We start from the raw sequence: 23,664 nt of genomic DNA, 5'->3' as shown, positions 1-23,664 counted from the left end.
CAACTATTGCAGTGCACACACACACTCTTGCTGCCTGGGAGAGCAGACCACGCAGGGACCGGGATGGTGCAAAGCCAGCCTCTCCTGGTTTGTCTGCTCTCCCTCTTGTGCCACTTAGTTGTAAAATACGGCAAGTTTGCAAACTGTACAGGTTTTTAATCAGGCATTACCTAAGATGAAGAAGTATTTGTTATATGCCCAGGTTGATGTATATTAGGACAAGTATGCCACTTTTAGCAGAAAGGGCCGGAGTGGAGTAGAGAGGCAGAGAACAACACAAGCAATCTGAAGCGAGGGATATGCTGAATAATTACTTATAACACAGCCCCTAATTCCGTTATAATCTGGTTAAGGTCCTCCCAATTTGTGCTTTGTGATTAGCTGTCATTAAATAAAGGTTTCAGGCTCGGCCTGTTCCTAAGTGTGTTTTGACTGTCCTCAGAAGCAACAGGCCACTCATTTCCAAGCACCTGAAATATTATCCAAACAAATGTCAATAGTTACCTGAAATCCTCTCATTTTCTGAAACCGTGCTATCGTGTCGCTTATGGTGTAGACTCGGACATGGCCCATATGCAGCTTCCCAGAAGGATATGGAAACATTGACAGGACATAAAACTTTGGCCTTGATTTCTAGACAAAATGATAAGCAAAAATGAAGTCTGCAAGATAGAACTTGGGGGGTGGGGGGAGTTTAATTTTAAACTACATTTAATATTTTTTTTACATATTTTTTTTTTTTACAAATCACGCTTTTGTCTTTAACCCCCAATTTTTAAAGAAATCTTAAAAATAGGACTGCACTTTTGACCAGCAAATCAGAAAATAACAAGAAAAAGGATGTCGCCTTTCTTATGAGCAGTAGTCTTTGTTTATTAAATTACAAGTTCTCATAATTTAATTCAATATTCTAGAAAGACGCCTCCATTGAGAAGCAGGTAATATGCTATTATATTTAATGCAATGGGCGAAATCCTAAATCCATTTAGCTGTGCCGCAGTATACAGCCATTAACTTTCCTAAGAGCACCTAATACAGGGGGACAAAAGGAATTCAAGAGCGCATGTTCAATTTCGCCTTAATCCTTACATCTATTTCTGAAGTTTGGTTGAACTGTTCCTTTATTCTGGAATGCCACCAGCTTTCAACTTCCCTCCTAGTCTCCACTTTATAGCTTGTTTCCCACTTCCCGGTTTCGCTGAATATGGACCGAATGAATCTTGGAATTAGCTTTTTCTCCCACTTAACTGGGTTGAATGATCCATCTAATTGTCTTCTCCAGTGTTTGGGACACATGAGACATCTCTGGTAAATGAACCACATTTTGCAGCTTTTGTTGAAAGCCCTGTGAAAAAATGGAATGATCTTAACTTAATTGTGGTAACCAGCAGCCTTGTTCTCTATTTTAACAAAATAGTGTTTTCCTTTCTTAAGGCTTCTAGGAATGAAAACAATCGCATTTAAAGACAACAGTAGGCTCAATAGACTGATGAGGTTGCATTCCTCTGTGCTTTTAAGAGGCACATGAAAACTTTTCTAAGATTGCAGAGGCAGGAAAATTAATTTTGAGTCTTATTGTTCGGAACCGTGATATTGTTTGCTGCTGTATGACAGCATAGTAGCCAGTGTTATTTCTATTTTATTATGGGAAACCTCTCTGAAAAGAAAACTGATGTGTCTTTATTCTTTAAAATGAAGCAATACAGGTGAAATCCTGGATAAGAGGAGCCTGCATAACAGGAGACTAAGAGGAGATATGACAGCCATCTTCAAATATCTAAAGGAATGTCACATGGAAGATGGAGCAAGCTTATTTTCTCCTGCTCTGGAAGGTAGGACCCCAACCAATGGATTCAAGTTACAAGAAAGAAGATTCTGACTAAACATCAGGAAGAACTTTCGAACAGCAAAGAGCTGTTTGACAATGGAACAGACTTCCTCGGAAGGTTGTGAGCTCTCCTTCCTTAGAGGTTTTTAAGCAGAGTGCTCCTGTCTGGAAGTTGTTTGGAAAAGTCCCAGCAAAGGAAAACCTACAGAAATACTCAAAAATAATTCAGCAGAAGTCAGCTTCCTCAGCGAGGAAGTGCAAAGAAAGAGCCTTGCCGCCCCAAGCCTCAATCAAGTCTAGCTGAGCCATCGGCCTCTCTCAGGCCATGACTTTAAGAACAGAAGCAGCAGCTGGGAAGGGAGGAGTTCAGGGATTAAAAAATAATAATAATTTTATTATAAGTTGTGTGTCTTTGTTTCTCAATTTGATCCTTTTAAATGGTTTTGAATGTATTGCGGTACAGTGGTGCCTCGCTAGACGAAAAGAATTCGTTCCGCGATTCTCTTCGTCTAGCAGTTTTTTCGTCTTGCGAAGCAAGCCCATTGACAGCTTAGCGGATTAGCGCTACAGCTGTCAAGCGGCTTCCAGCGATCAGCTGTTAAGCGGCTTATCAGCGGAACAGCTGATAAGTGGCTTAAGAAAAGGGCGAAAAAAGCGAAAAAAACTGCGGGGGGGATGCAAGATTTTTTTCGTCTTGCGAAGCAACCCCATAGGGAAATTCGTTTTGCGAAGCGCCTCCAAAACGGAAAACCCTTTCGTTTAGCGGGTTTTTCATCTTGCGAGGCGTTCGTCTTGCGGGGCACCACTGTATTTTAGGCATTGTGACTTGCAGTTATTGTTTAGTAATTATTTACTGTAATTGTTAAGAGTGAATTTCTGTTTCATTATTTGCTGATATTTTGAGAATTTTATTGTGTAGTATTATTTTCTAATAGGTTATTGAATATTTATTTTACATGCTCCACTTTAAACTTATGTTTTATTATGATTTTCTGTATAGGATCAGATTATTATAATAGGGAGTGTGTTCTTTGTTGTTTATTTTGTCGCTGTAAACCACCTTGCGTATAGTAATATAGAAAGGCGGCATACAATTTAAAAGCAAAATTAGAAGTAGTTGAGATTCCTGAACTGCAGGGGACTGGACCAGATAACCCCTGGGATCCCTTCCAATTCTATGATTCTGGGATTTAGATGCCTTTTGGCCTGTTTATGATCTCCCCCCTCTTTGCCTATGTATATTTTTAGCTACCAGCTTTGGGTTACAATTTAGCTATCTAGTGAAGCCCATAAAAACCAAAGATGCACCACTGTGTGTCATTATCTTCGCTGTGCTACTGGACTCTCTTGAATTAAAGTCATTATTACTCCAGAATGCGGCAGCTAGACTGGTGATTGGAAGTGGCTGCCGGGTCCCTATAACACCAGTCCTGAAAGACCTACATTGGCTCCCAGTACGTTTCCGAGCATAATTCAAAGTGTTGGTGCTGACCTTTCAAGCCCTAAACGGCCTCAGGTCAGTATAACTGAAGGAGCATCTCCACCCCCATTGTACAGCCTGGACACTGAGGTCCAGCTCCGAGGGTCTTCTGGCAATTCCCTCCCTGCAAGAAGTGAGGTTACAGGGAACCAGGCAGAGGGCCTTCTCAGTGGTGGCATCGCCTTGTGGAATGCCCTCCCATCAGATGTCAAACAGATAAATAACTACTCAACTTTTAGAAGACACCTGAAGGCAGCCCTGTTTAGGGAAGTTTTTAACATTTGTTGTTTTATTACGTTTTTATATGTGCTGGAAGCCACCCAGAGTGGCTGGGGAAACGCAGCCAAGATGGATGGGGTATAAATAACAAAATTCTTATTATTATTATTCACTGACTCCAGGGATAGCTGATGAACTCCAACACTGAAACATAGGTTCTATGAGCTAAGCCTAGGCTCAAATGAAAGATTTAGGTCCAAGGAGGAAAACTCTTATCAGTTTAGGGACATTTTTAATGCTTTATGCTTTAGCATGTTTTTAATATTCTGTTGGGAGCCGCCCAGAGTGACTGGGGAAACCCAGCCAGGTGGGCGGGGTATAAATAATAAATTATTATAAATTATTATATTGCAGAGGATCTGCCCCACACGTGAAGAGCAAAGGATCCCAATACACCAGTGGCTGAGAAGAAAGGATTAAGATCAGAATTGCTATATTTGGATCATATATGAAATTACATGCAGGACTTAAGAATGATTATCTCCGGAGGACGAGAATACAGGAACACAATTTGCTTAATTCGGAATGTATAAGTGCCTTTATAAATTGTATTATGATTTGATATTGTAATAATGTGGCCCACATTGGAGTGTTATTAATGAAAAATCACATTTTTTAAAAAAAGAAGAGAAAATGATCCCATGCACAGCAGGTTTCCACCTTTGAGGAATCTGCTTCGTTTTGTTTTAAACACCCGCGACCCTCCCTCAAGATTAGATAAAATAGCATTTTACAATCTAAAATATCAACTAAAATATTTCAACGCATAATCTCCTTCACATTACTTACAATCTCTAGATGTACCGTGTTATGGCCTTGAAGATAAGGATGGTGCATAGAGTTTACTGGATTTTTAATAGTCATGCAACATTCCATGAAGTCTTTTATATGAAAGAACTGAAATCAGGAATCTAGCAACCTGTAATGTTCTATAAGAGTCAATGTCCTGGAGTAGATAAGCTAGATGTAATTCAGGTGGTTTAGCAGCAATTCCCTCAAGCTCCAAATAGCAGCTTAGCAAGTGGGGGCGGGAATACATATATTTAAAGAAAAAAGGGCCCCTCTTGAGCGCATATCCCAAGCAAGGAATTTTGTTTCCAGTACCACAACGGGGCACACGATCCTGTCACCCCCCGCTTCCCTCCCCCTCCTTACCGCAGCCCAGTTTCAGACGAAGGTCGGGGGGGGAAGTTACTGCAACTTTAAAAGCGCCCCTAATAATAATAATAATAATAATAATAATAATAATAATAAATTTCTTGGTGAAGTCTATTGCAAGCCGCCTAGAGACGTGCCCGTGAAACAACCCCCCCCCGCCCACCTCCCGTGCTTGTTTACCCAAGAGAAAAGAAGGCTCGGGGCCCGAGTTCCAGCCAAGGGGCGGCTCGCGTGTATGTGTGTGTCCCTCACGCCTCGGACCGGCAGGGCGCCGCCATCTTTGGCCCTCCTCGCGAGTGCGCAGGCGCGCGGGCAACCCGGCGGCGAGGGGGCGTGGTCAAGCGGGGAGCCAGCTGACGGGCGGGGCGGGGCAGCGCGCGCTGCTTGAAAAAGGAGGTTCCGGCCGCTGCGGAGCGTTTCGCAGGGAGAGGCGGCGCCGCGCGCCAGGTGAGTTGACTGGTGGGGCGGAAGGATACGTGCTCTTCCTCCTTGGTGTGTTGTGGGGCTCGCATTTCCCCTGATCAGAGATAGTGAGAATTGTAGTTCAGCGGCGCCTCATACCAGCCAAGGGCGTAGTAGCCAAGAGGGGGCAGTTGCCCTTTCTTCCTATCAATACAAATCAATACAAATATGAGATTCTGCCCGCCTCCCCACAACAAAATCCTGGTTGTGCCCATGGTACCAACTTTTCTCAAATTTGGGTCCCCAGATGTTGTTAGACTACAATTCCCATTTTTTTGGCCATGTCCCACCTAAAGGTAAAGGGACCCCTGACCATCATCATCATCATCATCATCATTTTTAATTTGTATACCGCCTTTCTATCTTACAATACTCAAGGCGGTTTACAAGCTGAAGAAACAAAAAATGTACATCTGATAACAATCTAAAGCAATACAAAAATGTGATAATAAAACATAACTTTAAAATAGGCAACCTCCATCCAAAAAGTAATATTCAACAATCATTAGAATAGTATAAAATAATAATATCAACATATAAAAGTTAAACAGAAATTCACTCAACAGTTACAATAATATCTAAACTATAATCAATTAAACAACGGCAAGCCACAGTACATAAAACAATACAATACACATTGAGAAGTAGAGGGTAGAGCAAGGCAGCTGGAAGGAGGCCTTGCCTGATGGAGTCTCTCCCCTTACAGTTCTTCCTCCAGGCACAGCTTCCTTATGAGGAGACCCAGGGCCAGAGGGTGGGGCAAGGCAGGTCCAGTCGCAAACAACTCTGGGGTTGCGGTGCTCATCTCGCTTTATTGGCCAAGGGAGCCGTACAGCTTCCGGGTCATGTGGCCAGCATGACTAAACCGCTTCTGGCGAACCAGAGCAGCACACGGAAACGCTGTTTACCTTCCTGCCGAAGTGGTACCTATTTATCTACTTGCACTTGACGTGCTTTCGAATTGCTAGGTTGGCAGGAGCAGGGGCCGACCAACGGGAGCTCACCCCATCGCGGGGATTCGAACCGCCGACCTTTTGATCGGCAAGTCCTAGGCTCTGTGGTTTAACCCACAGCGCCACCCGCATCGTTAGACTACAGTTCCCATCATCCCAGACTGCTAACATGGGTGGTTCCCAACATTTTTTTTTTGGCCATGTCCCACCTAAGCATCTCTAAAATCCTAATACCCTTGTGACATATAATTCTTATTATTCAAAACGGGAGCTCCTGTTCACGTGGAGGAAGCCTAAAAGGCCACTCACTGTTAATAACTCATTCTCAAATTGCCCCCCCCCAAATCAAATTGCCCCCCTGTGGGGCGTGTGCCCAACGTTGAGAACCACAGGCCTAGCCAGAGGGGAAGGGGGGACAGATCCAGTAAATAAAAATACTTAACTAACTGACCAGTCACATTGCAGATAGCTCGGCTCTGCCCCCCCCAAAGCAAAACTCCTGGCTATGCCCCTGACCACTGGTTCTGCAACTAGGGATGTTGGGTAGTCCAACAACATCTGAGGACTTGAGCTTGAGAAAGGCTGCCTTATGCTGACCACCTTGGATGAGAGATTTGTTGTTGTTGTTTAGTCATTTAGTCGTGTCCGACTCTTCGTGACCCCATGGACCAGAGCACGCCAAGCACTCCTGTCTTCCACTGCCTCCCGCAGTTTGGTCAGACTCATGTTTGTAGCTTTGAGAACACTGTCCAACCATCTCGTCCTCTGTTGTCCCCTTCTCCTTGTGCCCTCCATCTTACCCAACATCAGGGTCTTTTCCAGGGAGTCTTCTCTTCTCATGAGGTGGCCAAAGTATTGGAGCCTCAGCTTCAGGATCTGTCCTTCCAGTCAGCACTCAGGGCTGATTTCCTTAAGAATGGAGAGGTTTGATCTTCTTGCAGTCCATGGGACTCTCAAGAGTCTCCTCCAGCACCATGAATGAGAGATGGAAGCTCGCAATGCTATTTCCCTCTATTTCGCTCTCTCTTTCTCTATCTTTCTCTTGGCTTAGGATGTCTCGAAAGAGCCGCAGAGTTGTCAAATTGGCATCCAAGACTCCTCCAGAAATGAGGATCAAGGGGGACTCTTTGTGTGGTTCTCCTTCCTTGGATTACAGCACCTTGAAAAGGACGGAATTGCAACAATGGTGTAAGAAGTTTGGCCTTCGTGCTACAGGGAAGGTGAGGGGACGCCGCCACAGTTCATACTGGACTTCCTGCCCTGTCCTCATCCCGCTGTTGGAAGTTAAGTGGGAACAGAGGCTGCACATTTCCAAATTTCTGTTTAGTTATATCCTCATTGTGAACAGTAATGAAGGAAATCATCTTTTCTCAGTCCAGGAAGCCCTGTCTATTCACAAGCAGCAGCAGCCATTCTCTCAGCCTAAGGCAGAATACATTTTGTGGTAATATCTAGCTTCTAATAATTAAAGACATTTTGATTTCCAACATGCTTTCCCAGCTGGATGAATGGGTTTTGGCTATATATCTCCATTACATTATTTTCTTAAATATTTCTGCTGCCTTTTAGTTGTTTTTATTGTGTCTTGTACAACAGCTTCAGATGTGTGTGAGGAAGATGAGTAGTAAATTAATAATAACAGTGAGCAGCTACTCCAAAGGTTGCTTTCCTCTTACGTATTCCTTATTTCCTTTGGTATTCTGTCTGTTAAATTATGAACCTGTGGTCAGGGTCTGTCTTATATTTTAGCTTATGTGCAGCACTTAGAAAATCACCTGTGCTTTGCAGCTGTTAATAATATATTTTAAAATAGTCCTTAACCCAAACATTCCTGATAAATAGACTGGCATCATTTACCTGGTTGGGTTGGGAGCCGAATGCCCTGTCACAGCCCAACACTGACATACAGTATGCTCTTTTCCCAGCTCAGTGTCCTCAGTAGGTGCAACTACAGTAGCTGCCATATTTATTTTCCACAACGCCCTCCAATTTGTGGCATTGTGGGGAGCTAACAGCTTCCAGTCTCTCTTGCCAGGCAAGCCTTCCACTTTGCCCAGGAATGTCTCAAACCAGGACTGGCCCAGATCTAGGGTTAAATACATACTTATTTCCTTTTCTCCACCCGTCCCCGACCCCACCCCGCTACCCAGAACGCAGAACTTGTGGAAAGGCTGAAAGCCTTTCACAGAGACCCTGAGCCGAGAGCGGAAGAAACAAGTAAGACTGACGTGACTCTCCACGATCCTGAGGTAAGTAGCTCCAGGTCAAAGATGGTGGGGCCTCAGATATCCATATGCTGCATAGATCAGCCACGGATGGAGTGGGGAAATGCAAGTCTATGTTAGGAATAAGATCCTGGTTTCTGGGTGGGATAAGAAAATTAGGGCAATGGAACATAAGAAGAACCCTGCTGGATCAAGCTCAAGGCCCATTTTGTCCAGCACTCTGTTCTCAATGGCCAACCAGATGTCAATTGGAAACTCAAAAGCAAGATCTGAGCCCAACAGCACTCTCCCAAGCTGCAGTTCCAAGAAACTGGTGTCCAGAGACAAACAGTGGAGGTAGAACATGGGTTGAGGAACCTTCTTGGCTCTTAGGGCAAGATCTTTATCTGATTCCTCCTCCCTACAGGCCAAATTTGACTGGTGGCTGAGACATCCCACCAGTCAAGCACCTGACGTCATTGTGACTTTATTTGTTTATTTTATCTGGAAAAGTATTTATAAACCACCCCCTTGCAAAACATCAGGTCAAGGCAGTGTGCAGCAACCTAAACCTCTAGGAGCAATGCAGAGAAGGGTTACATGATTGACAGGTGGGTTATCCTGCTTGTCAAAACGCCTTCTGTGGGGTTTTCAAGGTGCATTGTAAGGAACCGTAGGCTCGTCTGCGGAGTTAACCTCGGAACGAGTGCCATTGCAGGCCTCGTTTTGACCGCATGTGCAGAATTGAACCTGCCCATCAACTGCCGTACATCAGCTGACTGACAGATGGGTGTGGCTTGGGGGAAATGGCCTTGCAAGCCAAATTGAACCCCTGGCAGGCCAGATTGGCCCATAAGCCAAAGGTTCCCTACCTCTGAGGTGGAACAAAGCTGAAGAGAGTAGAAAGGGACTGATAAAAGTAGGGTTACCAGACATCCCTGGTTCCCAGGGACAGTCCCTGGATTTGCAAATCTGTCCCCAGGAAACGTGGCAGCGGCAGCCCAGAGCCAGCCTAGTAGCACAGTTGGCTCTGGCTGGCTTCAGGAGCTGCTCGCTGCCAATGGCACCCGCCATTTTTCCTCGCCAGAAGTCGCCATATGATGTGTTGCGCACAAGATATGGAGACTTCCCGGAGGCAAACTGGCGGGCGCCACGGCAGCAAGCAGCTCCTGACGCCAGCCAGAGCCAACTGCGCTACTAGGCTGGCTCCAGGCTGCTGACTGCCGCCGCCGCTGCCACTGCTGAAGGGGAACTGGGGACGTCCAGCAGTACAGATCTCCTGCCCCCTTTGTTTTGACTGATCGGGGGAGACTCGGGAGTTGCAGGTGGGTGGCCGTTGCCCAGTATTTTAAAAACTCTGTGCATATATGTTTCACAGGGTGTGAAAGAAGGGCTTCTCACCTTTACACAATATGCATGTGTCCTTGGGCCCAGGATCCTTTGCCTAACCATCCCCATTACTGACTCCCTGTTGCTACTCAGCTTAAAAAAAAAAAAAAAAGTGTCCCCGGATTCATTGAAAAAAATCTGGTAACCATATATAAAGTATCCAAAATAGCGCAAAGAAAAAGGGGGAATTTCCTACTTTAGTCATGGGGTAGTCATGGTTTTAGGGGATGAGGGAAAGCATAAAGTTGAGAGTGAAGGGGTGAAGCTGAACTGTCACTAACACTAACACCCCCCCTTCCAGACCCCTCTGACAGTCCCTCCTCTGGACCTGGCCAAGGATGTAAAAACTGAGCCCTCTGCAGAGAAAGCAGGTGATTAGTTTTATTTTAAGGAAGGGGCTCTACTTAATTCTTGAAAATAAAAACAGACTGGTGGGAGGACTCTGAGGCTGTGCAGAATGGGGTTTGAAGAATATCGGTGAAGGCAGGCCTGCCAAGATCGGCAAGGTTAAGGCAGCCCTACTTTTCCTTTTTTTAGATGTTATCCATGGTTGGTGTGTGGTTCACGGCATGGTGCTGTACCATCCTGTGTCCAGCTGGGCTCCTCTGTTGCTCCGCGGAGGTTCTGTGTGCGTCCAGGATGGGGAGAACATTGTCCCCTTTCACCTGACCCCGCTCACGAGCCCTGTCCCTGATGGCTTCTCCGACAACTACATCTGTGAGAGCTGTGTGCTCAGGTAATAATCATAATAAATTTTATTTATATCCTGCTTTCCCCGGCCACGGCCGGGCTCAGGGTGGCTAACACCAGTAAAAATACAATAAAAACATAATAGGGAAAAAAAAACCAATTTAAAATACAGGTTAAAATGCAATTTAAAACGCAGCCTCATTTTAAAAGTAGCCCATAGATCAAAAGCATAAGGGGAGGGAAACATAAGGGTCAGACTGAGTCCAAACCAAAGGCCAGGTGGAACAGCTCTGTCTTGCAGGCCCTGCAGAAAGATGATAAGTCCTGCAGGGCCCTAATCTCTTGTGACAGAGCATTCCACAAAGTCGGGGCCAGTACTGAAAAAGCCCTGGACCAATCTAACCACCTTGTGACTTGGGACCTCCAAAGTGTTGTCATTTGTGGACCTTAAGGTCCTCCGTAGGGCATAGCAGGAGAGGCAGTCCCATAGGTACGAGGGTCCTAGGCCACAAAGGGCTTTAAAGGTCAAAACCAGCACCTTAAACCTGACCCTGTACTCCACCAGGAGCCAGTGCAGCTGGTAAAGCAGTGGATGAATGTGATCCTGCAGCAAGGACCCCGTAAGGAGCGTGGTATCGCTGACTCCTCTCCTTCCTGTGGATCCCCTTCCTCATTCCACCTTTAACCCGTTCCTGTTTCACCATCACAGGAACAGGGAGAAGCCAAAGAGATGTCCCACATGCCTGCAAATACAAATGAAAAGGAACCGGGCTACTTTGTCCCAGGGTCAGACCGTTCTTCGGGGGAGTATGTCTCAGTCATCATTCCTTGCAGGTGGAGACGTCTCTAAAGACAGAAGGAGGTAAATAGAGAATCCACAGAGCTGCCTTTTCCAGACTATATGCATGTAGGGGAAATATGACGGAGCCTGACTCTTTCAGTAAAGCGATCAAGTGCCTCTGGTTTTGGTTTTGGGGGATGGATGGGACAGTGGGCGATGCATGAACTATGTGAAGTTTGAGAAAGGCTGGTACTTGAGAACTGTGCGTTGTCCAGGAGAAGCTTGGATTTTCACACACGTCCTGCAGATAAAATGAATAGTGATCAGATAACGCCTTAGTGTACCTGAAGGACCATCTCCACCTCCATCGTTCTGCCTGGACACTGAGGTCCAGCTCCGAGGGCCTTCTGGCGGCTCCCTCTCTGTGAGAAGTGAGATTACAGGGAACCAGGCAGAGGGCCTTCTCGACAGTGGCGCCTGCCCTATGGAACACCCTCCCATCAGATGCCAAGGAACTAAACAACTGTCTGCCTTTTAGAAGACATCTGAAGGCAGCCCTGTTTAGGGAAGTTTTTTATGTTTGATTTCTTTTGTGTTTTTAATATCCTGTTGGGAGCCGTCCAGAGTGGCTGGGGAGGCCCAGCCAGATGGGCAGAGTTTAAATAATGAATATTATAATTATTATTAAATTAAATTATTATTCCGTTCACAAGACAGTTGAGACCTTGTGTGCAGAATGGTCGGTCTCTTCTCCACACACACCCCTTTTTTGTTTGGAAATGGTTGTTGTTAAGTAGAGGGGAGTTAGCTTAGGATAGATCAGTGAGGTGACATCCTGCCACTTACCTAGTGCTTAACATCTCTCTTCCACCCTCCCCTGGCTCTGCAGGACCTTTGAGATAAAAAAGCTGTACCAGCCCCAAGAGGACCAGGCCTATGCCCAGCGGGTGAGTCCCCGGCCGCAGTGCTGGCATCCATCTGACAAATGCAGTTGTGCAGCAGCAGGATGAGAGGCCAAGGTGCGGGAAAGGTGGTAAAAAGGTGATCTGTGCGGAGGGTGCTTAGGAAAAGACACAGGCTTTGGGGGAAGATAAAAGGGGGAAGAGGAAGACAGTGTCCGTGGCCTTGAGTTCCTGGGAGGAAAATCAAGAGACAAATACGCATCATCAACAACAAAGATGTGCCTGGGTATACCACTCTCAGCAAAAGATTTATACACACAAAATAATTTGCCAGCCTTGATCAACAACAGCAGAAGACCTCTGTGTTAAAATGCAATCTACAGAAATTTTAACTTGCAACCATAAGGTGCTAAAATATTTTATGGTTGCATTTGCCGATCGTTTTGTATTTTGTATTTTTGTTCCCGTATTTTGTTCCCTGTATTTTGTATTCAGTATTTTTGTTCCCTGTATTTTGTATTTTTGTTCCCGTTCACAACTAGAGGTACCACTGTATTAATTTCCCCCCAATCTGAACTATAAAATGGTGATTTTCTTGAGCCAGAATGAGAGTATTATTTGTTCCATTTGTGAATGGCAACCTTTTGCCCATTTCCCTTTTCTTTTCATTTAGGTGGATGGGATCCTTTCCCAGATGGCCAGTGGAGAGCTTGGTATGGACCGAGTGTTGCATCCCCTCCATCCTTTGGTTGTTCATTCCCCAGCTCCTTTTGAGAGATGAGGAGTACCTAGAAAGTTGGAACTGGCAGCAACGGGCTAGGGAGATCCAAGGAGCTCTACGATAGTAACCAGATAAATGTTTTTATCTAGTCCACAGCGTGTCCTGTTAACCTTTTTTCATGTGTTGTAATAAACGTAATAGAAAATAAATACTGGATCATTCCTGCCACCATATTCTGAACGGAAAAGACTGTTTAGCCTGTTGATTTCCCTCCCCATTTGCTGGCTGACAGTTCTGCGTCAAGGCCTAGCATCCTTTTTTGAAGGCAGTACAGTGGTACCTTGGTTTTCGAATGTCTCCGTTGACAAACGTTTCGGTTTTGAACGCCATAAACCCGGAAGTAAATGCTTCTGTTTTTGAACACGCCTCAGAAGTCTTAACAGCTTCCGCTGAGTGTATATGTTGTTTTTCTCAATTTTCTCTATTAAATTTGCAGACTGCCCTTTGTGCCTCGGTTTTCGAACGTTTCGGAACTTAAACAGTCTTCCGGAACAGATTATGTTCAAAACCCGAGGTACCACTGTATTCCCGAAGGCTAGGTAACAGTTGCTCTCTAAGACTTCCAGAACACCTTATTTTGTTTCACCTGTTCTTTGGACCGGGTGATCTTGGCAACTTTCTGCCAGTCCCATAGCAGCAGCTGGATCCTTTGCAAACATGCAGGCGCTGTCTACTGCAGGTTTCAAAAGCAAACTTCTTTCTTTTTTACGGTTGTGAAAGCCTGCGTCTTCCTGTTTGTTACCAAACATTTTAACAATGGGATTCTGCTTATATCTAGCAGTTCAATGCGGCCTTCACTGTTTATGATAGTAACTTAGGAAGCTGCCTTATTGACCACCAGACTATTGATGGTCCATCATCCATGGACCACATCAATCCAGGGTATGAGGGAGAGAGGGCTTTTGTATCACATGCTACCTGTTGTAGGTGTTTTAGACTGAAGACAATGGATACTAAATATTTAAGATGCCTGAAAGTTTTGAGTAGTATCTCCGTTGCTCACAGGGTAAGCTCTTCATGGCTATCCAAAGCCAAGTGAATTAGACATACTTTTAAAAAGCACTGGTTTTATTTAATTTCCATGCTAATAAAAAAACTTTTCTCACTTATTAATATGAGGCCAGGACTATGTGCTTTTTTGCCTTTTAGCTCTGCAAAAGTTGCATCACATGTTACGAAAGGAATGGATGTCAGCTGGTACAGGGAGATGAAAATGGATCTTCTTAGTTCCCAAAAAATAGTTTGGGTTTTTCCTGCCCCCCCCCCCTTTATATGAAGTTTCCTTTTTTTCAAAATTGTGAGAATGGTCTAACAATAGGAGCTAAGATTTTTGCACCGAACGCTTGTCAGCCTCAAAGCAGATGGCTCCAGGCTACCTCTTCCCTATTCTTCACAACTGCTTCATCCAGAAGACCTACTGAACAGGTAAGCTGACAATGGAATATGCCTTGTACTTCTGTAGCTTCCGATAAAAGCTTCTGGATGGAATGCCAAGATTCTGGGTTATGAAGTGGCATAGATCTGGAGACAAATGTGGAAGTTTGATAGCGCTGTGGGTATCAGTCAGACATTGGCTACCCTGGAGGGCATGGCATAACACAAAATGGCTGTCTAGAGGCCCCAAAGGCTAATTTTTGCAATGTGGACTCCTCCCATACCACTCCAAAAATGTCACAGGGTCTAGGTAACCCTGTACGCCTATTGTGGTGGTACTATTCTAATTTCAGACAAGGGATGAGACTCCTATAGGAAAGAATTTCAGTTTTCTCCCCTGTGGCCCTGGTCTAATACTACAGATGAGTTCAGAAAGAGTATTTCAGTCGATCCAACACTCTTAAAAGGGTAATCAGAGAAGGGCTTGAGGTTCTCTGTCCTATAAAGATCAGACTTTGAAATGACATTGTTGGAGAGTAAAGGAAAAACTGGTTTCTAAAATGTATAAATTATTAGAATGGGAAATGAAAGATGATTTGGTTAAGATTATACTGTGGGCATAACAGTGATATGCTTGCATGAATGAAGTTATGGAAAGTGGATATGAAATTTACTGCCTGTTATACTTTGAAAGGAAACTATATGAAAATGACGCATAGGTGGTCTTTACACCATATCAATTAGCCAAAATGTCTTAAGACTGTATCAAATATGTGTTGGAAATGAAAACAGATGGAAGGGTCACTTTTTTCATATGTGATGGTCCTGTAAAAAGGCCAAGGGCTTCTGGGAAATGATATATAATAGGGTTGCCATAGTTCAGGAAGTGAAAATTTGGACACAACAGTTGTTGACAGGAGTGCCTGGCGTACTCTGGTCCATGGGGTCACGAAGAGTCGGACGCGACTAAACAACAACAAAAAATTGGGCTGGAGGTTCCGGAGAAGCTGACTATTTTTTTTATGTATGCAACAACTTGAAGCCAGAATCTTACATGCACAGAAACAGAAAGAGGAAGAGATTTCAACCAAAGAAGAATATTTATAGGCTCAGGGTACGTTCTATCAAATGTGGTGGACCTGTAAAAGGGTAAAAGAGTATTGGGAAATAATTCATAATGAATTGAAAAAAATATTTTAAAGTACTTTCCCAGAAAAATCAGAGTCCTTTTTGTTGGGGATAATTCAGACGGAAATTCCCGGGTGTCAAAAAAGGTTATTTTATGTATGCCACTGGGATGCGGGTGGCGCTGTGGGTTAAACCACAGAGCCTAGGACTTGCCAATCAGAAGGTCGGTGGTCCGAATCCCTGCGACGGGGTGAGCTCCTGTTGCTCGGTCCCAGCTCCTGCCAACCTAGCAGTTCAAAAGCATGTCAAAGTGCAAGTAGATAAATAGGTACTGCTCCGGCGGGAAGATAAACGGCGTTTCCGTGTGCTGCTCTGGTTCGCCAGAAGCGGCTTAGTCATGCTGGCCACATGACCCAGAAGCTGTCTGTGGACAAACGCCGGCTCCCTCGGCCTTTAGAGCGAGATGAGCGCGCAACCCCCGAGTCGGTCACGACTGGACGTAATGGTCAGGGTTCCATTTACCTTTACCTTTTATGTATGCCACTACTGCGGCCCGTGCTATGTTAGCGCAAAAATGGAAAACGAGTGAAGTCCCAACTAAAGAAGAATGGCAACTTAAACTGATGGAATATGCGCAGCTTGCGGACCTAACACATAGAATAAGAGAACAAAAAAAAAATACGCTTAAAGAAGATTGGAAAATGTTTATTGAATATATGAGGGGAAATTGTGCAAACTTGAAAACATTGGCAGCATTAAGATAAATTCAACAATGTAAATAAGACTTGATGTATGTTATAATGGAATACTGAATGGTTAAGTTTATGTAAAATATGCAGGGGTTTATGTTATGCAAAATGAACCATGGAAAGAGGTCATTGATATTTTAAGGTTGTTTAAATGAATATTCTAAAATGTAAAACAGAAAATTTAACAAAAATAATAGAAAAAAATAAAATGAACACAAACTGAAAAAAGAATATTTAGGCTTTAACAGGTTTCAATACTTGTTTTTATCACAAAACACAGTGGCTTCAGTGTGTTTTTTTTGTGTGTTTTTTTGAGTGTGCTCATTGATAGTTTGAGTCGTACTGCTGAGCTCTGTCATTCGCGTTTTGATACATGCATTTTTGTCTTTATAGTCAACTGTACCAACCAGGATGCATAGCTGACAAACTGCCTTTGCTAGCCTTAATACATTTGAACGGCATTTCTAGTGAGCTTCCTGCCCCTGGTCCTCACCAGGGGCAGGGAGTGCAGAATCCGCGATCTGTCTGTAAACAGAAAAAAGGTCAAGCAACTTCCGGATTCTGAAAGGTGACGCAGAATGACCGTAGTGGTACTCTGGGTAGCAGGATTTGAGAGGCAAGGATTTGAGAGTGAGCATGGATGATGGTAGTGCACATAATAAGAATGGTTTATAGGAAAATGCTGCGTACATAGGAGAGGGAGGAAAAGGAAAATCTCTCCAAACATGACACGCTCTGCTTCTTAAGCTTTGAGCTTTGGCTTCCTAATCTTCAGTAACTAAGTGTGCAGATCAAAAGGTCAGCTGGTCTCCTGAGGCATCTGTATATGAATTCTCACAAATAAGAATATCAAGTGTACGAGTGGCTTTGGGAGAATCCTGGTGTTGGATTTTCTACATCTGCTTTGTCCTTTCTGGATTCTAGTGGCAACAGTCACTAAAAGGCTTTTCGATCTTTAATGTTTTATTATGTTTTTATATATGTTGGTAGCTGCCCAGAGTGGCTGGGGCAACCCAGTCAGATAGGCAAGGTAAAGATAAAGGGACCCCTGACAGTTAAGTCCAGTCGCAGACGACTCTGGGGTTGTGGTGCTAATCTCGCTTTACAGGCAGACAGTTGTCTGCAGACAGTTTTTCCGGGTCATATGGCCAGCATGACTAAGCCGCTTCTGGCAAAACCAGAGCAGCACACGGAAATGCCGTTTACCTTCCAGCTGGAGTGGTACCTATTTATCTACTTGCACTTGACGTGCTTTCGAACTGCTAGGTTGGCAGGAACTGGGACCAAGCAACAGGAGCTCACCCCGTCGCGGGGATTCGAACCGCCGACCTTCTGATTGGCATGCCCAAGAGGCTCAGTGGTTTAGACCACAGCTCTACCTGCTAGGTATTATCATTATTATTATTTATTTTATTTATATCATTCTGCTTCTTAGCTTTCCCTTTTGCCCTTGCCCCATCAAAAATCCTCACATTCCTTCACAAAAGAATTTTGCGACATGGTATAATCCTGCCTCCTTTCTCATCCCTTTGTTCGTATTGGTAAATGGGACAGTTAAAGAACCGAGACTTTATTCAGCTGAAACTGGGTCACCAGCCAGGGACCTGGTGGTGTCAGTGCACCTGCCACCATTTCCTATGGCATCTATGAAAGATCTCAGTAAATATGCCCTCAAAAATCCACAATGCATAAAATACTGTTTGCTCCTTTTGCTCTGTTACTGTTTGAACAACAACAACAACAAGTTTTATTATTTATACCCCGCCCATCTGGCTAGGTTTCCCCAGCCACAGTATATATCAGAACATACTAAAACACCAACCATTAAAAACTTCCCGATACAGGGCTGCCTTCAGATACCTTCTGAAAGTCAGATAGTTGTTTATTTCCTTGACCTCTGAAGGGAGGGTGTTCTGCATGGAGGGCACCACTACCGAGAAGGCCCTCTGCCTGGTTCTGATTTTGCTACACTAAACACCCCTGCCAAACATGCCCAAATTTCATTGGATGCCAGGATTGGACACCTGCCCTCTCTTCCATTCTGAGCAGTGGTGCAATGTTGGCTGGTGTAGGGGCCTTTTCCCCATTGAGACTGCCCCACAGACCATTTCCTGCCCCATCTCTCTTTCTGTTCTTTCCTCCTGGCCCTTGATGCATGCCAGCCAGATCATCTCAGAAGGCTGCGATCTTCCTGTGCATCAAACTGACATTACGCAATGCAGCGCGTTGATAGCTGACTTACTGAACCTCTGGCTTAATGGCTGGATCAAATAAAATACACTCGTGTCGACCAGCCATAATTAGTGCATAGCTGTCAACCTCCCCATTTTTTTTTGCGGGAAATTCCCTTATTCCAGCGCTGTTTCCCGCTGCTATCCCAGATTGTTAGAGATCCCATAGACTGTCCCCAGGCCAGGTGAGACTGCTGATCCCTTAATTTCAAGGCTGCTGATCCCTTATTTTCAAATCTGAAAGTTGACAGCTATGACCCAGTGCAGTGGGGTAGCTGCACTCAATATGGGTTTGGTTTAGATATATGTATCTAGATTGGGTTGGAGCCGAGAATGTAGGGGAGGCAATACAGTCATATCTTGGATCCCGAATGCCCTGGAACTCGGACATGTTTTGGCTCCCGAACACCGCAAACCCGGAAGTGATTGTTCCGGTTTGTGAATGTTCTTTTGGAACCTGAACGTCTGACGGGGCTTCCGCAGCTTCTGATTAGCTGCAGGAACTTCCTGCAGCCGATCAGAAAACCACGATTTGCTTTTGAACATTTTGGAAGTCAAACAGACTTCCAGAACCGATTCCATTCGACTTCCAAGGTATGACTGTACTGTGGCAAAGAACCTCTCTGGCAGGCTTGCCCGTCCTTCCACCTGCATGGCACATGACACACAGTGAAAATAAAAAGTAGAGTAACCTTTTCAAGAGGAGAATAGACATGCTAAATAAAGTTCAACCTTCTCTCTGTGATAAGTACACATGGCAGGGTGGCGTAAAAGAACGGAGAAAAGCAAATAGCAGAGAAATTAAATTGGATGGGGGTTTCCGTCTGTTTCCTGGCCAGGCTGAATTTTCTGCGGCAAACCACGCACACAACAGGTGCTAGAACTCAGCATGGGGTTCAGCAGACACATGGCTACTGTCAAAAACTGCACCTCCATCCCCACCCCAGGGCAAGCCGGCTTGGGGTAAAACAGCAAATGACAGCCACCCACTCACGCCTGTCAGAGTCCACAGGACCCAAGGCTAGAAAACCTCACAAGTGCCTCTCCCCAAAAGTAAAAATACTACTGCATTTATTTTTATCACTACAGCATATTGCCTGTTCATATTGACATCCAGGACCAGCCACCTCACGATGCCTGATGGTAGGGTTTATACTATAGCTAGGTAGCTCTTCTTTACCCCGGTTTGAATCAAAGCTGGTTGGGAAGATCCCTCCCTCCAATGTATTTCATTTTTTAAAAACACACAACAGAGTAGATGTTGGTTGCGGTTAATGTTGTGTGGTATGCTCTCCACTCCCCCAAAAAAATGGTTAAAAAAGGAGGTAAAGGGCCCCTGGAGAGTTAAGTCCAGTCAAAGGTGACTATGGGGTTGTGGTGCTCATCTCACTTTCAGGCTGAGGGAGCCTGTGTTTGTCCACATACAGCTTTCCGGGTCATGTGGCCAGTATGACTAAACCGCTTCTGATGCAATGGGACACCGCGACAGAACTGCCAACCTAGCAGGTCGAAAGCACACCTGTGCAAGTAGATAAATAAGTACCTCTGTAGCAGGAATGTAAACGGCGTTTCTGTGCGCTCTGGTTTCCCTCACAGTGTTCTCTTGCACCAGAAGCGGTTTAGTCCTATTGGCCACATGACCAGGAAAGCTGTCTGTGGACAAACACCAGCTCCCTCTGCCTGAAAGCAAGATGAGCACAGCAACCCCATAGTCCCCTTTGACTGGACTTAACTGTCCAGGTGTCCTTTACCTTCTCCCGCCAAACCAGTGGTGGGAACACACTGGGTGCAGAGTAAACAGGTGTGTGTACACAACCTCATTTTCCTGTGTGATGGGGTGCTCAAAGTGTAAGAGGCAGACAATGAAGTGGCTTAAGTGAAGGGGAAATCTCAAATTGGTGCTTTCATATGCTGAGTCTTGCCGATCAGAAGGTCGGCGATTTGAATCCCCGCGACAGGGTGACCTCCTGTTGCTTGGTCCCTGCTCCTGCCAACCTAGCAGTTCGAAAGCACGTCAAAGTGCAAGTAGATAAATAGCTACCGCTCCAGCGGGAAGGTCAACGGCGTTTCTGTGCGCTGCTCTGGTTCGCCAGAAGCAGCTTAGTCATGCTGGCCACTTGACCCGGAAGCTGGACGCCGGCTCCCTTGGCCAATAAAGCGAGATGAGCGCCACAACCCCAGAGTCAGTCACGACTGGACCTAATGGTCAGGGGTCCCTTTACCTTTATACTCTCTAGTTCTGAGTTTAAGTGTTGCTGTCCAAAGTAGATATTTGGGTTCTAGCGCTGCCCAAAAGTAATTATAGCGACTGAAATCTTGAGATAAAAGATGTTGATTTCACTTGGGCAGAGCATCTGAACATCTTCCTGCACCATGGAAGCTGGCAGAAAATGGAAACCATAGCTTGGTTAATTGCAATCATAAACTTGTGAATTGTTCCTGCATTATTACTTGTAGATGTGCGTGTTATTATCTTGTTTTGCTGAGCCCCCTCCCTGAGAAAATTCTATCCTTAAGTTGCAGCTACTGTATTCTTTTGTAGCAGCTGAAGTTGGAGACTATTATTGTCTTCAAGCTGCCAACTGTTAATGGAAAATGCAAATTTCAAGCAAGAGGTTTTGGGAATGATAGAGCTCACATCCCATGGGAAAGGCGATACAATTGCCAGTGTTTGATTGCAATTGGCTAGTTAGGGAGAAGAGCTTATTACTGTGTGGAAAAGGTCATTGTGCTAACTTTAGATTTGAAAGCACCTGTTTGGCTGCAAAGTAAATCCTGGTATAAGTGGAATTGTCAGCATAAAAATAAACCAGGCTGATTTAATGCTTTCATTAAATGACTCTTACCCACATTTTCATCTCTCTAATAAATGGCAGAACTTCAGCCCTGGGTAGAATATCTGTGATAAAGATGAATATATTGCCCAGAATGATGTTTTTGTTCCAAACAATGCCTGTTATAGCTAACGACTTACAGTTCAAACAATGGCAAAAGATTTATCCCGGTTTTTTATTGCAAGGGAGAAAAACATGTGTTAAACTTATTAAAAGATGCAAAGGGAAGAGGAGGATTGAGTGTACCAAATCTAAATTTGTATTTTGCAGCTTGTTGTTTAATGTGGATGAAGGAGTGGCTGCCATTGAGAAATGAGAGGATATTGGAAATAAAAGGACACGACCTAAGGTTTGGATGGCATGGATATTTGTGCTACAATTAAGCTAATGTGGATTTAAAAAAATCACTTTATTAGAAATGCCATATTTAGCACCCCTGCATCCCATGTTTCCCTTAGTGCAGGCCTTCCAACAATGCTTCACAGAGCTCTATTGAATTTCATGCCACGTTCAAATAAGTCTTTTCCTTAGTGGAATGTGCAGCTGGAGGGAGCAACTGTTTTGACAGCTTTTTTTCTGGAAGAGAGATTCTCTTCCAGACAACTGGGCAAGATATTCTAAAACTAGGATGAACATTCCTTATCATATGACTATAACACCACAGTTTCCTGAAAGCTCATACATGTGTCTGCCTCACTTTTCCCGTGTATCTAGGGTTGTCTCCTGTATGCAGTGGTATAACATGGAGGGGCCACTGGGGCTGTTGCCCCAGGCTCAAAATTATTAGGGGCGCAAAATTTAAACACCTGGTGCTGCCTCAATACAGCGGTACCTCGGGTTACATGCGCTTCAGGTTACATACGCTTCAGGTTACAGACTCCGCTAACCCAGAAATATTATCTCGGCTTCAGAACTTTGCTTCAGGATGAGAACAGATATTGTGCTCCGACGGCACGGCAGCAGCAGGAGGCCCCATTAGCTAAAGTGGTGTTTCAGGTTAAGAACAGTTTCAGGTTAGGAACGCACCTCTGGAACAAATTAAGTACGTAACCTGAGGCACCACTGTATAGCTGCATGTCTGCATTGCTGGGCTCTGTTGAAAACAGCGTCTCCATACAAACCAGGAATTGACCTCTCCAGACAACAGAATTACTCTTCTTTTCTTATCTCTACAGCTGCAACGTCCTAGGTGATGTGGATGCCATTGGACAGTTGAATGTGCATTTATACTCCTCCATACGGCCCCGGGCCCTAGTAACCCTTGTTATACCACTGCAACAACAGCGACACAACTGCCATGTGATAGACGTCAGGTTTGCCATGTATCATTCTTCCGGTTCCCACGGCCCTTTAGAGACCCTGTGGATCTAGATAACCTATGGAAGACTTGCTGTGAGAGGCCATTACTCACACAGGCTGGATCACCCCAGGTTTAGAAACAACACTAGCATCTTGGACCCATGCTAGTTGAAAATGTGCCTTGTGCTTGGCTAATTTTGGATGCTGCTTACAGATCTCACCCCACCAAAACCAGCCCCAAATACCTGAAACCCTTCAGCTAATACTGCTGTGCTGGGAATTATTTGCTATTATCCTGAGTTTCTTTTTTGAATTATGGTGCTGGAGGAGACTCTTGAGAGTCCCATGGACTGCAAGAAGATCAAACCTCTCCATTCTTAAGGAAATCAGCCCTGAATGCTCACTGGAAGGACAAATCCTGAAGCTGAGACTCCAATACTTTGGCCACCTCATGAGAAGAGAAGACTCCCTGGAAAAGACCCTGATGTTGGGAAAGATGGAGGGCACAAGGAGAAGGGGACAACAGAGGACGAGATGGTTGGACAGTGTTCTCGAAGCTACCAGCATGAGTTTGGCCAAACTGCGGGAGGCAGTGGAAGACAGGAGTGCCTGGCGTGCTCTGGTCCATGGGGTCACGAAGAGTCGGACACGACTAAACAACTAAACAACAACAACATCATCCTGAGTTTCGAGTCCAATCACACTGTTTCCTCCTTCATATTATTTCCCACGTCTAAACTCCCTAATTGCCTCTAAATTATTATCTCTTGTTGCCTCTTTTATTTGATTACACCGCATCTGCTCCGAGGTCAGGTGGAAAGAGCTGTCAGAAAGAGCTGATGAGATTTAATGATGTTCTTAAATATTTCATGTTGATTGGAGATTGAGAGAGCCGGGTTTTCTTGCAGTTGTCAACACAGTAGGTGCCCTTTTTATACCTGGCCCCGCGAAGGAAGCACATGCACAAAGAAAGGCGACAAATCCTTGGCAGTGCAAAGGTGAGGAGCCAGTTCACTTTTTTGCAGCAAGGACCTGATTGGGAACTGTGTGGTTGAACTCAGCACAGACAAAACTCTCTCAGATCATGCAGGCTTGAAACAGAAGCAACACACGAAGATCCAAGAGAGAACATCTTGTACAAA

At 44.7% G+C, this 23,664-nt stretch overlaps 2 protein-coding genes across 2 annotated transcripts in view; one reads left to right on the top strand and one right to left on the bottom strand.

The window, feature by feature from the left end:
* Positions 1-4,975, bottom strand: part of LARS2 (leucyl-tRNA synthetase 2, mitochondrial) — a 71,112-nt gene extending 66,137 nt beyond the window's left edge. Inside the window, exons 1-3 of the mRNA XM_081882939.1 lie at positions 4,909-4,975; positions 1,090-1,345; positions 505-633 (exon numbers count right to left, since the gene is read on the bottom strand). Of these exons, the coding sequence (XP_081739065.1) occupies positions 505-633; positions 1,090-1,323 (363 nt within the window). The 5' untranslated portion in view covers positions 1,324-1,345; positions 4,909-4,975. The remainder of the gene's footprint in view (positions 1-504; positions 634-1,089; positions 1,346-4,908) is intronic.
* Positions 4,976-5,399: 424 nt separating this feature from the next.
* DPPA2 (developmental pluripotency associated 2) lies at positions 5,400-13,056 on the top strand. Its single transcript, XM_081883062.1, has 8 exons — positions 5,400-5,423; positions 7,212-7,380; positions 8,311-8,409; positions 10,055-10,124; positions 10,291-10,489; positions 11,153-11,305; positions 12,114-12,171; positions 12,800-13,056. Exons 2-8 carry the CDS (start codon positions 7,213-7,215, stop codon positions 12,905-12,907), a joined length of 855 nt encoding a protein of 284 aa, XP_081739188.1. The 5' UTR covers positions 5,400-5,423; position 7,212; the 3' UTR covers positions 12,908-13,056.
* The last annotated feature ends 10,608 nt before the right edge of the window (positions 13,057-23,664 follow it).

This window comes from Podarcis melisellensis, assembly GCF_964234715.1.
Source record: "Podarcis melisellensis genome assembly, chromosome: 12".
In the NCBI taxonomy this organism is placed as follows: domain Eukaryota; kingdom Metazoa; phylum Chordata; class Lepidosauria; order Squamata; family Lacertidae; genus Podarcis; species Podarcis melisellensis.
Note: the sequence above shows the minus strand (reverse complement) of the source record. Positions and strands in the feature narration are given on the sequence as shown.